This window comes from Dendrobates tinctorius, unplaced genomic scaffold (assembly GCF_039654945.1).
Source record: "Dendrobates tinctorius isolate UK_male_01 unplaced genomic scaffold, ASM3965494v1 ptg000129l, whole genome shotgun sequence".
NCBI lineage: Eukaryota > Metazoa > Chordata > Amphibia > Anura > Dendrobatidae > Dendrobates > Dendrobates tinctorius.
In genome coordinates this window covers 1,384,745-1,402,173 of record NW_027361797.1, presented here as the reverse complement: position 1 = coordinate 1,402,173, position 17,429 = coordinate 1,384,745, and the positions used below count along the sequence as shown (strand labels likewise).

Below are 17,429 nucleotides of genomic sequence, written 5' to 3'. Positions count from 1 at the left end.
AGTAGCATTATGAAGGTGCTGGACGGCAGCTAGGAGAAAGGGAAAGACACCCCAGCACTTTAACTAAAAGCTGGCTCCACACTGACGCACTGCACCGCGAGTCAGTGTCTAGGCATGCTTACAGCCCAGTGTTCCCCAACACTGGCCCTCAGGAGCAACCAACGGGTCATGTTTTCAGGATTTCCTTAGTACTGCCCAGGTGATTGAATTCTTGCCCATCCAGAATGTAATTATCACCTGGCAATACTAAGGAAATCCTGAAAACATGACCCATTGGTGGCCCTGAGGACCAGAGTTGGGGAACACTGTTACAGCCACTGCTTTCAGCCATGACAATCAGACATGAGCACCACCTCACTGAACAACATCAGAGTCACTCGGACCAATGTTTTGACGGATCACACTTGGACCAAAACTATGGTCATCTGCATGCGTCCTAACAGGAATAATCAAGAACAACACACCTTAGACAGCTGCAACTTAACAAATTGACAAGCCAACCTGCCAAAACTCAGGCACCTGGGCATTGGCGTTACTGACCCTTTAACCCCTTAACTACCCTAGAACCTTTTGCTTTTCTTCTCTTGTCTCAAAATCCATAACTTTACTTTTTATTTTTCCATCCAAATAACCAAAGGATGGCTTATGAATGGAAAAAGGAGAGCTTTTTCTTTTGTCGGAGATGTAACTTTTAATGACACCATTTATGGTAAAATGAGAAAAAAATCAGAATGCGTAAAAATTGAAAAGCAAAATAAATTCGGTCCCTCTGTAATTTTGCCATTATTTTTTGAGAATTGCTCTTGTGGCATTTATTGTGCTGTAAAAATGACTTGGTGACATAAAGTAACTGGATAAGTTCGGTTTTGTTAAAAAACTATGAAAATTTGTAAGTAAAAATTAAGAAAATATAATTTTGTCGCCATTTTCTAATACTTGTAATTTTTTTTTCATTTTTCCATCTACAGAGCTGGGTGAGGGATTGTTATTTGTGCCCTGACCTTTATACACATACATTTTAGTGGGCACATACGACATACAATCGCTTTCTATTATTTGTTTTTTTTTCTCTTGTCTCAAGATCCATAACTTTACTTTTTATTTTTCCATCCAAATAACCAAAGGATGGCTTATGAATGGAAAAAGGAGAGCTTTTTCTTTTGTCGGAGATGTAACTTTTAATGACACCATTTATGGTAAAATGAGAAAAAAATCAGAATGCGTAAAAATTGAAAATCAAAATAAATTCGGTCCCTCTGTAATTTTGCCATTATTTTTTGAGAATTGCTCTTGTGGCATTTATTGTGCTGTAAAAATGACTTGGTGACATAAAGTAACTGGATAAGTTCGGTTTTGTTAAAAAACTATGAAAATTTGTAAGTAAAAATTAAGAAAATATAATTTTGTCGCCATTTTCTAATACTTGTAATTTTTTTTTCATTTTTCCATCTACAGAGCTGGGTGAGGGATTGTTATTTGTGCCCTGACCTTTATACACATACATTTTAGTGGGCACATACGACATACAATCGCTTTCTATTATTTGTTTTTTTTTCTCTTTGTGTAAGAGTGGAGGCTGAAAAGCGGAATTTTCATGATTCTTTTTTAATTTCAGCATTAAACATATGTAAAAATATAAACAAATTTTGCAATAGTGTGAATGTAGACAAATTGTGAATCGGAACATTTTTTCAGTATCTGGCAGTGACTGCTACACATTGATCATCATCTGGTATCACCCGATATCCACAGTCCTTCAAGTTCAACCTACTGGTGTCAGACTCAGCGCCATATACTGTAAGTGCACCATATCAAAAACAATTGGATGAGCTATGATGAAGAGGCGGAGATCTGACTGCGCCCCTGATGCCGATTATCTTCTAATGTGTCTATTGCACATAGAAAAATCTGTATTTCACAGATGTGTGAAAATGGCCTACAGTGTTATGATTGGGTCACCGAGGAGGAGAGCAAGCCCAAGCTAAGCCACAGAAAACCAGAGAGGTTGGTAACTAAGCGGATTGCAGACCCCTGATCCTATCCACAAAACTAGCAGTAGCCGTGGAGCGTACCTACGATGATCCTAGATGCTTCGACACAGCCGGAGAGCTAACTAAGCCTAAAGCAAGAAAGGGGAAATCTAAACTGCCCCAGAGCAGACCCCAAAGGAATAGATAGCCCCCAAACACACATTGTCGGTGAGACAAGATGAAAACACAAACGCAGCTAGGAAAATACACTGAGAAAACGATGGGGCCCACACTGACTAGACAGGACAGGAAAGGAAAGACACTGTCTGCAATCACGCAAAAAAACCTGCAAAAAAGTCCAACACGTCTGACGCAAAAAATACTGAAGTCGCATGACTTCGCCCACTATATCAGCACTCTGGTACATTCTGAATGCAGAGCAAAAAGAGGCCAATCTAATAAGGTACAAAAACAAACTGGCACAAACAGTAACATATGGATGGTGATTCAGCACAGCCCCAGCCGGAGCTGGCTGACCCACACAAAACTGAAATAGACAAAACCAGATCAAATGTAAAAAAGAATAGCAAATGAACAGTTAGCTGAACATGCAGGGACTGAGCTGGAAACTATGACCTTAGGAGGCAGGAAGAAAATCACTGGCAGGGATAGAGGGAGTCGGCTGTCTTAAATCCAGTCTGAAACCCCAGATCTCCAATCGTCGTCCTCATTATCAGGTGGCAAGCCTCTGTTAATCAGATCAGCTCCATTACCTCCAGTAACCACCAGAGAGAGCCCAGAAAGAGAACTCGCAACCGCAGTGTCAATTTGACCAGCTCCACTACCTTCAGTAGTAACCAGAGGTAGGCCAGAAAGCGAATTCACAACACTACGGTGTGACAAATAAAAGTGCTTCTCCACTGCTGGACAATCCTCTCTTAAACACTAAATTGACCCAGATTGAATCAACCAAAAAATGAATGAAACCAAAGTCCCCTTACAAACTGCGGGCATGTGTTATTGTTGTGTCACGTGACCGCTGCAGTCTATAAGCAGTCAACAATTAGCTGCAGCAGTCATGTGACTGTCGAGAGACACAGCACGGATAATCACTGGAATGGCGATTGTCCTCGAGATGAGTATATGTTCTATTTTTTTATTGTTATATTTTTCTTTCTTATCTTTCAATTCTCTCAATACCATCGTAAATGCCCATGACTAGTGACCAATTCTTTAGAAGCAATATTAAAATGTCAATGAAAATCAGATGACAATAAAAATATTAATAACAATCAGTAAAAAGGTCAACATTATAAATATTTCTAAAAATTCTTAAAAATATTCTTTGATAAATTGTGAATTAACTCACCCAGTTGCTCCAAATCACATGGGCGCCCAGAATATAACTGCATAAAAACTACAAATATTCTCGGAGAACGAAGGAAAGTTTATAAAAAGTCATTGTCTACTCTGCGTTACTATGTTCTACGTGGAGGGAATGCAGGTCAGCAAATAAGATAATAAGATGAATCTACTTACACTGAGCGTCTTGTTATAATTCCAGATCTTCATCTTGCCTATGTCAAATTCACATGACCTAGATGGATTCCGTATTACAAAGTAAAGCTGTACGGGCGGGAGGAACGGGCACATCCACATGTAGTCTTCCTTTGTGGTCTGGAGAAGAGGGAAGGTGAATTGTTTGCAATAAAAAAAAACTTGGAAGAATTAGAAAATCACCACAAAGCACAGCAATCTGGGAATGACTCTAGATATTACCGCTCACGTGATGAAGACGCTGTTCTTCTAAGGCAAAATAATACACTACTACAAGCATTAACCATGCCTTCACTCGGCTTATAGAGAATAAATGGTCAAAAGAGATGTAACGAGGGAGGGTACGGAATTTGTAGAGAAGGTTAAGAGAAGTATCGTTTCTCCTTGCGGAGAGTGACATGATAAGCACGCCGAGGTGCCACCTATTGGAAGTAGCATTCCTAAAAGTCAATGTCGACCCTTTAACGAGCCTTGTCACATGACTTAGGATAAAAGCCAAACCAGAATCTCAATTTGCAGACATTGCGGGTTTCAGGGTACTGCCCCTTGTCAGTGCAAAGTCTGAGATCTGGTTTGGCTGTGTGAGAGGCGTCTGACCGGGATCCAAGACATATTGTTTCTCCTTGCAGAGAGTGACATGTTAAGCATGCCGAGATGAGGAAACTTAAAGCCGCAATGCTCCTCTGGAAAATATGCAAATTGTCTCTTCAGGGAGGAAGAGGAATAGAACTCTAGTGCCTCCTATACCAGATCTCACACTTTGCACTGATGACCAGCAGTACCCCGAAACACAGTGTCTGCAATTTGAGATTCTGGTTTGGCTTTTATCCTAAGTGATATGACAAGGCTCGTTAAAGGGTCGATATTGACCGTTTGGATTGCTACTTCCTATAGGTGTCACAAAGACCAATTTTCATAGAGAAGGGTAACAAATGTATTAATAGGAAGTACAGTAAGCCACAGACCTATTCAAGAAACATTCAAAAAAAGACAAATATGATGTCTAGTTCAACATGTTTGATCAAGGTGATACAATCATTGGTAGAAGGTCCTCTCATGTCAGATTGCCTTGGACAAGCTCTATAGACATGTATGGACCAAATTGTTGGCATTCTTCTGTTAAACCAAGAAAAACCACAATAGTCACTGACATAATTTGAAATTGACAAAAGTCATTTTCTATTTATTTCTGTGTTAATGTACGTGGAAGCTTTTTAAGACTGGCTTTACATCATGTCTGAGCTAGATAAGCACAGGTTTGTGTTCCATCACAGTAGCGGAAAAAAAAACAAAAAAAGGAAAAAGCGTGCCGGATCTGACATATGGCAAACAATGACGGCGCCTGATGTTTCGAATAGCGTAGTTAACTGTGTTTTCTAAACATCATCCCAGTGTATATGTTAAAGGCTGTCCGGTCTAGAATGACAAGTCTGCAGTGTCTCTGTGTGACTGCAGATTTGTGAATCTTCCCAGACCACACAATGACACGCTATTAACTGTGAGGAATCGCAGTCAAGTACGCGATATACAAACTCCCGGCCAGAACCTGTCTAGTGGGTGCAGCCGCCAATTTAAAAAACTAGCTGCGATGAAGGCGAAGAGGCTTCTAATATGAGAATGTATGGTATAGAAGAGCCAATAATGTAAAAGAACCACTTATATAAGAAGAAGAAAGAAAAATGAGCAGATCATAATGACCCAGCTGGTTTTGAGGCTTCATATATTTATTACCAGATTGATTCCACAGTTTCACTCCATGGATTTGAAGCTAAATATTGGAATTTATATTTCCAATAGGATTTGCGGGATTTCAATTTGCTAAATCTATTATTTACACTTACACTTCTATGCTCAATACGTATAATCTTTCTACTAGAGAAACCTTTATGGTGATGCAGCATTAAATGTCTGGAGACACTTTGCAGTAACAAGCCGTTGTTGTATTGCACAGATGTTTATTGATCCATTGTCCCCAGGTTTGCTGCGTTCGGCCCATGTGCTGTAGGTCGCACTTGCAGTCCAGTAGGTAAACTACATATGTCGACGAGCAATCAATATGATCGTGAAATAGGAAGTCTTCACTTGTAATGGTAGAATATATTGGTTGCTCACATGGTTCATATTATTCATATTATTGTAATATCAGCCCTCCTCAAACCATGCTTTTAACAAAGCCCTTCCTCTCTCTTGTAAAATTGATTATCTTTTTTCTCATATAAAAAAATGAATAAAATTCACTTATTTTCTAAAAGTGTTTTGACACATTTTTTTTTTTTTTATTAAAGATCATCCTTGCAAGTGTTAAGAATTCTGCAATAGCACAGCTTACCTGTACAATACAATACCTACATCATATTACAGGAAAGAGCAGAGAAAGCAGGAACGTGCCTGAGCAGTATTAGATATACTGTATACCGCAAAAGACAATATTGTACTGACGTATATAGAAAAATCATAGTCTCCTATGATCGCCAGTCAGAGCAGCGCCATCATTACAGGCATGGCTGCCATGTGAACCCATTGGCACCCGGTGATCGTGTTGCGGAAAAGCCGTCAGGTTCCTGGTATGCTGCGCTCCATCTCATGGTTCGCTCGCTTTAAATGCTGGTGTCAGAAATTAACAGCGGCATTTAAGGAGTGGTTGGATGGCTTCTATGCTTTAAAAAAAAAAAAGTAAGCTATGTACCCCCCACATTTTTAGGTGTATAGCAATAGTGAAGTTCATGTATTCATTAATCAAACTGTGCTGACACACAGCATATACATACGTTTTATAGTGGCCGCCTCGCCCGCATATAGAGTGTCACGTACACATGTCACAGCACGTGATGTGAGAGGTGCCTGCAAGGGTTAATTTATCACCTCTCACTAAATCCAGTACTTAACCTCTGTTTTAGGCTATAAAGTGAGCATAAATCACACCCTGACACAGTCCACACACCCTGGCTACACAAACACGCTAACACCACTCATCAAACACACAGGGTGATGAGTCCCCAAAATATGATACTGTCTGACAAATAAAAAGGACACCCACTCTCTGAAAGACTATGGATTCTTCACAGCATACAAAGACCAAGCTTATTCAAGTTTTAAGCTTTAATATAAAAAAGTACAGTATTTACAAGAAAAGGTATAAAAGTCGAAAAATAAAATGACACACAAATATGCAAAACAGAGGTGGAAATAAAAGAAATATCTAAACGTTTCCATCTAAAGTTATTCTTCTGTTTCCTTGAGGCAAGGAGAAGTGAATTACCGATCACAATCAGCACAGGTCGACACCCACGTGAATACCTACTCGACTATCCCCTCTCCAGTCCATACTTAAAGCAGCAGCCAGGGTCATCTATCTGGATAATCGGTACTCGGACGTGTCCGCTCTTCGCCAGTCCTTACATTGGCTGCCCATTCATTATAGAACCCAATACAAAGTACTTGTTCTCCCCTACAAAGCTCTCCACAGTGCAGCACCCCCTACATCTCCTCCCTCATTTCTGTCTATCGGCCTAACCGACCGCTGCGCTCTGCAAACGACTTTCGACTAACCTCTGCACTAATCCGCACCTCCCACTCTCGACTCCAAGACTTCTCCCGCGCTGCGCCAATCCTCTGGAATGCTCTACCCCAAGAAATTAGGACTATCCACAATTTGCATAGTTTCAGACGCTCCCTCAAAACACATTTGTTCAGAGCGGCCTATCACGTTCACTAATCAAAGTCATTCTATGTGTAAGTGTGCGTGTGTAGCCCATTCACTATCTCCATCCATCCCTCCATCCCTCACTCCCTCCAGATGGCTGGACCATCATTGTAAATACACCATTGTAAATACACACCTGTACTTTGTATCTCCCCCACCTCATTGTAGATTGTAAGCTTGTAATTTTGCTTAAATTATTGTATTGTTAAAGCTGTTACTACTTGTGTTTTGAAACTGTTAAACTGTAAAGTGCTGCGGAACATGTTGGCGCTATATAAAAATTATTATTATTATTATTGTGTGACCCATCTTTTTATATGCCGGGTCCTGGGCTCAGGTTTCCAGGATGGCCTAAATTATAATATTAAAATTGCTGGTCTGTGACTGGACGGTGGACTAATTTAGCGGCAAGCACCTTGCATTTTTTAATACTTTGTGTTTCCAACTACTCCTCTCCCGATAGTAACAAGCACTACAATGACCATCTGTCCACACTTTGAAACTCAGACTCACTAGGCTGAGGTGTCACGATTGACACCCTCAGTATTCTTCCCAAAGACCCCTTATGGTTCTGAGTTCCTATAATACAATATCTCAATGGCACAAATCATTACAAAGAGTAGTGGTCAGGGAAAAAAACACCACCAACAACTAGCATTAGCAACAGGAAAACTCCATCAACCGTATAAACAAAGAGAAAGAAAGGAGTCTAAATCCATGTGTAAAAAAATATCCCAATTATTTTATTAGATTCATTACATCTAGATAAATTGCATTACACATTAAGACATGATCAATGTACAATATTATAGCAGAGTGTAAAGCTGAGAGACCAAGGTGCAACACTAGTGCAGTATTTTAGACAGTAGGGTATATCAGACTTATATAAAGAAAGCCAGTGCCGCAGTATAAATGAGGCCCCAGAGACAAAGATAGGTAGAGGCGTGAAAAACCCCCTAGTGAGGTGTACAAATGACCCAGTGATCCCTCACCTATCCGTCAGTGGGTCATAACCCCAGTCAGTAGTTCTTACCCATAACTGTCACAAACGTCCGCACACTGTGCCCCGACGCGCGTTTCGCGTGGGCTTCTTCCCTTGGTCTCTCAGCTTTTCTCTCTCTCTCCTTTTCCAGGCTGCGATTCCTTTAAAATTCTTCATTTGTCGGATCCGTAAAAAAAAAACGGACAAGTGGCATCCGTTGTCATCAGTACTAAAACGGATCCGCCATCCGTCCTTTTGGCGGATTTTGACTGATGCAAAAAACTGAAGTGTGAAAGAGGCCTAAGACTACAGTTTGACTCCTTACATGCACATTCTTTGAAGCTCTCTGAGCTCTGCTGTGTCTTCCCATAGAATTTTTTGGTAAATGAGTTTTCTAGCGGTAGATCAACTCCTGGAATAACAAAAGGACGGGACTTCAAAATTTAAGGTGTTCAATCCTTCTTTCTCCCGACAGCATCTGTGGTGGGACATTCAGGGGACCCCCAGACTGGAAGCTAACTTTTCTCTAAGGTGTTTAGAGTCAACTGTGATTAGTCAGTGAGAAGTAGAATGCGATTTACTTAGTGGATAAGTTCATGAATAATAAAAACCTAATTACCGTATTTAAGTTGCAATATTTATTAAAAACAACATTACCTGAAATTTTCCATTAACCAAACAATGAAGGTCTCCAGGAAAAGCAGCATTTCTAATGTCCACATCATGAGGGGAGACGAACATCTTCTGATCCTTCATATTGAAGAACTGAATCTCTGTTAACCCGACAGTGTAAGGATTCCCCCAGTTGGATATAATTTCCACTGTTATGTATATAGCGTCTCTTTCTGCTGGAGGTGAACAGACCTAAAAATAAAAAACAGTAAAATAAGGAATTAGCATTCAATGACATAAAAATAAATGTCAACTGATACAGATGTATTATATGGCCAAAAGTACACAACTCTTAAACAGAAACGTCACATGTTTCATGCTGCCCAAACCACAGCAATTATGGATCAGAGTCTTGTTGCAACCACGTATATCTGTCTCTAAAATGCTCCGGTGTTTCAAGGAGAATATACTTTAAAGATCCAGCCGAGGACAATAGCTGTAGATGAGACTAGTCCAGAGTCTGTTGTCCCAGCACCGCTGTAGGTAATTAATAGAGGGACGCTGGGAGGAGCCAGATCTCGTAACTATATTGTCTCTGAAATGCCGGAGCAATAAAGCAAATCGGTCAGTAGGATCAACCCTCCCAAGACGTCTATATGGGCACGTAGGACATTGGAAGCGGAATAAAATAACACCAGGATAGCTACGATCCAATGTCTTATTCCAGAGAAATCTATGTTTTCTTATATGTAAATGAGCTGTTCGGATCTATGGGTCTGACAGTGATATGGATGAGAATCTGCCTCCAGAGATTATTTTACATGAGGCATTACCAGTCTGATGGCAGCTCTCTGCTCTCCTGATCTCACTGCAGAGCTGTGTGTGGTTATAACTGACACATCTGTAGGTTCCTCTCAGTGTTTCAGCTTTATCTCATGGGGTTGCAATATTGTTGCAACACAGCAGAGCTCAGAGAGCTTCAAAGAATTTGCACGTAAGGAGTCAAACTGTAGTCTTAGGCCTCTTTCACACTTCAGTTTTTTGCATCAGTCAAAATCCGCCAAAAGGACGGAGAGAGAGAGAGAGAGCGAGAGAGAGAGATTGAGATTTTTTTGTCCGGCACCCAGAAAGAATTTCGGGTTAAATGAGTGGATATTGATTTGCAGCTGCATTGCATTTTATTGTGTAATGTGAAATGTGCAGAGTGTTTTAAGTACTGAGGCTGTTGTGTGGGTACTGTAACCTAAGGCATAAAGTAACTTTGGTACACTCAGCTCAGGGGTAGAGAAAGTGTAGAAAATATGCTAGAACTTAGGCAGTGATAGATAGAAACATTAGAATAGATGATTAGTGTACAGTAATAGGAATAGTGTAGTATACAATTAGATGTTTGAGTCCAGCCCAGTGTAGGAGTGGGTTGGGTCAAGTAAAGAAGATAATCACTTCCTGGTTTAGTTAGAGTAAATTTGAGGCTTGTGACTAGACAAAATTCAAGGTGCAGTGTGCTGGAGTCACATGGGAGTACATATAGTTCTGGCAGCATGCATTTGTATCAAATTTCCTGCAGACCTTCCTGTAACATCCAGGGCCTACAGTCAGAACTAGGCAAGAGAAATGTGCCTTAATCCCTTCCATACAGTGGCATGTAAAAGTTTGGGCACCGTTGGTCAAAATTACTGTTATTGTGAACAGTTAAGCAATTTGAAGATGAAATGCTCTCTAAAAGGCCTAAAGTAAAGATGACACATTCCCTTTGCATTTTAGGCCAAAAAAATTGTATATTGCCATGTTTTATATTTTAAAAATTACAAAAAGGAAAATGGGTAGATGCAAAAGTTAGCGCACCATGCATGGTTAATATCTAGTAGCCACCCTTTTACAAGTATTACAGCTTGTAAATGCTTTTTGTAGCCAGTCAACAGTCTTTCTTGTATGTGGGATTTTCATCTATTCTTCCTTGGAAAATTCTTCCAGTTCTGTGAGATTCCTAAGTCCGTATTGCATCCACTACTATTTTAAGGCATAGCCATAGATTTTTAATGATGTTCAGATCAAGGGACTTTGAGGGCCATTGTAAAACCTTCAGCTTGCGCATTTTGAGGTAGTCTATTGTGGATTTTATACTTGTGTTTAGGATCATTATCCATGTGTAGAAGCCATTCTCTTTTCAACTTCATATTTTTTAACAGATGGTGTTATGTTTGCATCAAGGGTTATTTGAAATTTCATTTAAAACATTCTTCCCTCTGCCATTGGCTGCAACACAAGCCCAAAACATGATTGATCCACCCTCATGCTTAATGGTTGGCGAGATGTTCTTTTCCCGAAAATCTGTGCCCTCTTCTCCGCACATACCTTTGATCATTGTGGCTAAAAAATTCTATTTTAATTTCATTGGTCCCCAGGACTTGTTTCCCAAATGTATTAGTCTTGTTTACAATGTCTTTTGCATACTTCTGATGCTGAATTTTATGGGGAGGATGCGGGAGAGGTTTTCTTCTGATGACTCATCCATGAAGGCCATATTTGTGCAGACGTCTCTGAACAGAACAATGTACCACAACTTCAGAGTCTGCATAATCTTTCTGCATGTCTTTTGCAGTCAAGCGGGGGGTTCTGATTTATCGCTCTAGCAATCCTACGAGCAGTTCTCACAAAAATTTTGCTTGGTCTTCTGAGCCTTTTCTTGACCTCCACCGGAAAACTTGAGAGGGAGATGTAAGGATTTAGAGAGCTGTGGGGCAGGACGGGAAATCCCTGGTGCTGACAAGATGTTCAATGCTACGTATAGTTTGAGTTGAACGTAAGCAAACGCTTGAAATATACTGTGCTGATGGAACTGGAGGGTGGTGTGCCAGATACTGTGTGTTAAAGACTGATGTGCTTGAACTGTCCAGTAAAATTGAACTTGTTAAAAAGAATCGTGTATCCCTTCATGTGTGCGGCTGAGTTAAGGACGTTGATGCAGCAGAAGCCTAAGTGCAAAGCAAACTTCACAACACATATAGACTGGGACAGCGTTTGTTTGTAAAGTACCATGGCGTGGAGGAGCAGCATATCGCTCAAGGCTACCGCCATGGGTACCTTACAGTAACTTCCCATTTCATGTAAATAACCTCTGGAGGCAGATTCTCATACAGATAAATGTCCGACCCATAATCCTGAACAGCTCATTTACATATAAGAAAAATGTGAATTCCTCTGGAATAAGATATCGGATCACAGAGTTCAAGGTATCATTTTATTATCTTCCTATGACCAGAATGTTAATATAAATTACTTCAAAGGGCTGATCGTACTTTTATCCCTTTATGGCAAAGGACATATACTTATGTCATAAGTTGTGTCCCTGCCTTTGATGTGGGCTGATGAGCGACTTTCCCCGCACATGATGGCTGACTCCGTGCACAAAGCAAGGCCCATGACGTGTCACGAGGGTGTCTCGTCCCCCTGTAAGACTTGGAGTTAAACGGTCACGTCGGGTAATGAATTGCAGGTCTTCTTTAGAGATGGTGCGATTTGTGTCCCATATTAAATGGATTTAGTTTCTCCTGGTGCTGAAGAGGTTAATGACCCTTTTATATGCTGGTCAGAAACATGCAGCTCCATTTCAGCTGCTTCTGATCTGGTCATTACCTTTTCCTATAAAAACTTGCTAGACCTTCTTGTACCTGCCGGTGAAAGATTTGTCTTCCTGTGCTGTGTGCTAAAGCTAAATGGCTGGAGTTGTTGTAGTAGTGATCTGTAGTTTGCTGTAATACCTGTGTGTTTATCTCCTGGTCCCTGTTCCCATTTAGTTTTAGTTTATTCCTCCCTGTCCCTATTCTCCTCCCTATTGTTGGCTAGTGATTTTGTAGGATAGAGGCTTTGCTATCCTAGTTTAGTCTTTGTGTCTTCTTTACCTTATATTTCTGTCCCATGCCTCTTGGGGTGGGGACACATCAGGGTTCAACAGGAGCACAGTAAGGTCAGAAACTCGCACCTCTCTACCTCGAAGAGTACCCCCAGTACAGGGATAGTTAGGGTCCCAGTTCCAGGAACAGTTTGAGGTCCCCCTTCCTTACTGAAGACCATCACAGTGTGACAAAAAGAAATAGTAGTGGGGCTTTGGTGTGGAGGAACATGGTTGGCCGCACAGAGCCCTGCCTCAACTCCATCCAACACTGTTGGGACTAGATTGGAAATGGTCTGACCTCACAAATGCTCTTCAGGATGAAAGGGTAAAACTCCAACAAACACACCCTCAATATCTTGTAGAAAACATTTCCAGAAGAGTGGAAGCTGTTTATAGATGCAAAACAAGTGGGGAGGGGGGATAGTTCCATACTAATGCCTATGGATAAAGAATGAGATATGGTAACAGCTCCTGTCGGTGTCCTAATACTTCTAATAAACCAATTTTGAACACAAACCTTTAACGTTATATGTAATATTGTACTTTAAAAAATCTCTTCCCGTAATCATGGGATCATCACATCCAAATTCTTTATTATCAGAAAAATGACTTTGCATGAGGCATGCAAAAGTCTATGTCCAAACAGCATTGATGCTTTGTCCAAGTGACTATCGAATACACTCTCTCCGCAATTGCACTTAGATTACACCTGTGCTCTTTTATTTTGCTTTTCATCCACTCTAGATATATACCTACACTTATGTGAATCATTGTACTTGGCTGAATGCATGATAAGGGCACACAGCTCCACATAAGGTTTGTTCTTTCTTTGTTAAAGAATGATGCAAGATGTAACAAATATCTTCTCTCCAGCAATACAATATGAGACGCTCGATGCCTGAAAGGTTATGGGGTTTATTATTTCATTCAGATGATTTTTTTCCTTTTCCTGGAATACACGATGCAGATTGTACACCCACACATCTTTGAAATAAGGTTCTAATTTTATAATTATGCTATGAGAAATTTCACAACATTCTGGATATTACATTAATGACCAAAATGCATTACTTTTTCATCCATTCAATAATCTTTATTGTTAATTACAGATATAAAAAGTCTGTTTCCAAACACTGAATGAAGCAATAATCACTATCTCACTCAGAGTAGGAAACCTCAACACTATGTAAAGGCCAGTAAAATATAGGAATAATATAATATTTTATGTAAGAGAAGTAAAACCCACATGGCCCCCAATGGCCTAATTTTAATATATAATAACAAAAGTATAAAAAAACTTTGAATAATACAGTGATTTCCTCCACAGTACACTTCATACACACAGTATGATGATGCTACTGTACCTTCCTCAGTCTCCTAGACAAAGACTGATGACCCCATCACAGTATAATTCTCCAACTGTAATGCACACACAGCTCTCCACACATTATTATGAATCCCACATAACCCTCGATACAGGTTAATGGGCCTCACATAGTCCTTCTGCATTAACTGCCATGCATTATAATGGCCCCACATAGTGCTCCATTCAGTATAATACCCCACATAGTGCTCCATACAGTATAATGGCCCCCATATAGTGCTTCATACAGTATAATGGCCCCGTATAGTGCTCCATACAGTATAATGGGCCCCACATTGTGCTCAATACAATGAGTCCTACATAGTAAAGTCATCATGCCACTTGTGCTGAAACATCAGACCCAGAGGGGGAATGATGGGAGAGTCAGCCTGCAGGCCAGAGTTTGACATACAGTCATATGTTAAAGTTTGGGCACCATTCTTCTTCTCTGCCTTTCTGCTATTTTTCTTGGCCTGCCACTTCTGGGCTTAACAAGAACTGTACCTGTGTTCTTCCATTTCCTTACTATGTTCCTCACAGTGGAAACTGACAGGTTAAATCTCTGAGACAACTTTTTGTATCCTTCCCCTGAAAAGCTATGTTAAATAATCTTTGTTTTCAGATCATTTGAGAGTTGTTTTGAGGAGCCCATGATGCCACTCTTCATAGGAGAATCAAATAGGAGAACTACTTGCAAGTGGCCACTTTAAATACCTTTTCTCATGATTTGATACACCTGGCTATGAAGTTCAAAGCTCAATGAGGTTACAAAACCAATTTAGTGCTTCAGGAAGTCAGTAAAAAGTAGTTAGGAGTGTTCAAATCAAGAAAATGATAAGGGTGCCCATACTTTTGCACCGGTCAAATTTTGTTTAAATGCAGATTGCACATTTTCTGTTAGTACAATAAACCTCATTTGAATCCAGAAATATAACTGAGTCCATCAGTTATTAGATATATGAAACTGAAATAGCTGTTGCAAAAAACAAAATTGTTATAAAGAAAAAAGGTTAACATTAATAGGGGTGCCCAAACTTTTACAAATGACTGTATGTACTCTAACGTGAAGCTGCCACTTACAGCCTGTTTTTCATACATTGCAATTTACATTTTTCCTAAACAAGGGGTCTCAAACTAAAATGACATCTGGGGCCTCTTTGAAAAATCCTGCTAGGATGCGGAACACACCAAAAGTTCACTATATGTAGTAGCTACATCATTGTGTCACGCAAGTAATTATGATCACATTATGATGCCTAGTGTAATGCGACAGTGATAAGTAATATACAGTAGGATGATCCCATAGTGATATTGTATAAAAACACACACAAACACACACAGAATAAAGTCCTTTAATTGAAAGAATGACACAGACTCCTTAAATGAAACTAAATTAAACCATACCCACGTCATCGCCCAGTCCACTGAAGCTAAGGTCTCGTGTAACACAATTAAAATAATAAACAATATTCCTCACTTGTACACCGAGAAGATAATCCATTTGTCCTGCGACTAGTCTAGCTCTGCTACATCTAGAGGGTAGGCTGCAATGTTGCATGATGCAACTATTCCGCCTGCTATCCAGAGACAATGCGCTGTTTCATTTCACCTCACTGACGTGACAGCGAGCATGAAAAAGTTCACAAGCTTGCGGTGTCGTCAGAAAGGTCTTGCAAGTTCACAACCCGTTAGGAACGGCGGAACGCACAAAATAAAAATAATAATAATAAAGTGCGTTCGCCGCTCGGGGTCCGCCGTGCAGTAGGTGTTACAACCGCTGCTGAGTAATGGCAGACGAGCAATATGGCGATATAATGCGCACGGGTTCAACTTCACCAGAAGTGCGCAGAGCGGGCTCTGTTCACACACAGAGGCGCCGCAACAAAAACATACAAAAGGCTGAGCCTGTTAGAGTCACAGGCCTCAGATAAATGCACACACGGTATAAGGTCACAGGAGCAGGAACTAAGACAGATGGGCTGCGTCCATCTAGACCTACCGTGTGTGCGGCGTCGCTACTACGAATGCCAAGAAGGGCTGCAACTGCAGCGCGGCGCAGGGCACTGCCACTGGAAGACACAGCTACAAACAGGCGCTATGTCGGACGCTAGCGCAGAGGTGCGGTGTGCACAGTGGCCTAAGGCTTGCCACAGACTGGCGCAGACTACTGAACTAATTCCCTAACCACATGCGTAATATCAGAGGGAAGGGGTTTCATAATAAGTCAGTCACCAGAATCATACATCCGTCACCATTCACACATAGCAGTATAGTCTATACTAGCGCATGGCGGAATGGCCATCCGCACTTTTTATAGCCGTGCGGGACCTTCCAGATCTCCGAGATTGACCAATGAGATCTGGAACAGGACCTGGGCACATGACTCCCGATCTCCAATGGGAGATCGCCTCGTGAGCATACCCAGTAGGAGCACAGAAGGACTTAGTCTCTGGAGCGGTCTGCTGCAAAGTAATCTCCTCTGCAGTAGAAAGACAGCAGGAGACCGCAAAATGCGAGGCTCTGGATTCCTGCAGAGCAGACACAGAAACCTGACGCCTAAAACAATCAATGAACTCCGTTCAACTCACGGATGTCAGTGTGAGCACCATGGGAAATGTTGCAACGGTGTTTGTGCTGACGTGAGTGAATTGTACTGAGTTAACGGGCTGTGAACTCGCAGGACCTTTCTGACAGCACCGCGAGTGTGTGAACTTTCTCACGCTCGCGGTGACGTCAGTAAGGTGAAAGGAATTTACCACGAGGCGCTGATCAAGCACGCAGAACTCAGTGTCTCTGCTAGATGACAGGCTGTATAGTCACATTATGCAACAATGCAGCCTGCCATCTAGATGTAGCAGAGCTAGACCCATCGCTGGACAAATGGATTATTATCTTCTTGGCAGACAGGTAAGGAATATGGTTGTTTATTATTTTAATACTGTTACAGGGGACACTGGCTTCAGTGGACTGGGTGATGACATAAGTATGGTTTAATTAATTAAAGGAGTCTGTGTCATGCTTTCAATTAAAATGACTTTATTCTGGGTGTGGTTTTTATACAATATCACTTCGGGGTTAGTAATGGGGGCCTTTTGTAGACGCTTCTCCATTACTTACCTCTGGGCTTGATGTCACCTGACAATACAGAGGTGACATCAACCCCCCTAAATATCACTCCATTTGCCACTGCACCAGGGCAAGTGGGAAGAGTGAGGCTAAGTAAGAGAATTGGTGCATCTTATGGATGCGCCTTTTCTGGGGTGGCTGAGAGCTGATATTTTTAGTCTGGGAGGGGGCCAATATCCATGGCCCTTGCCTAGGCTATTAATATCAGCCTGCAGCTGTCT

The 17,429-nt window shown here is 41.0% G+C and overlaps 1 protein-coding gene across 5 annotated transcripts in view; it reads right to left on the bottom strand.

Annotated features, from left to right (window-relative positions):
- Window positions 1-17,429, bottom strand: part of KATNIP (katanin interacting protein) — a 268,939-nt gene that overhangs the window by 180,921 nt on the left and 70,589 nt on the right. For 4 of the 5 annotated variants that reach the window (XM_073542765.1, XM_073542766.1, XM_073542767.1 and 1 more), the window contains 2 exons: window positions 8,870-9,076; window positions 3,510-3,647 (listed from right to left, as the gene is read on the bottom strand). In XM_073542765.1, coding sequence (XP_073398866.1) covers window positions 3,510-3,647; window positions 8,870-9,076 — 345 coding nt within the window. The remainder of the gene's footprint in view (window positions 1-3,509; window positions 3,648-8,869; window positions 9,077-17,429) is intronic. The other variant, XM_073542769.1, reaches the window with a different exon arrangement.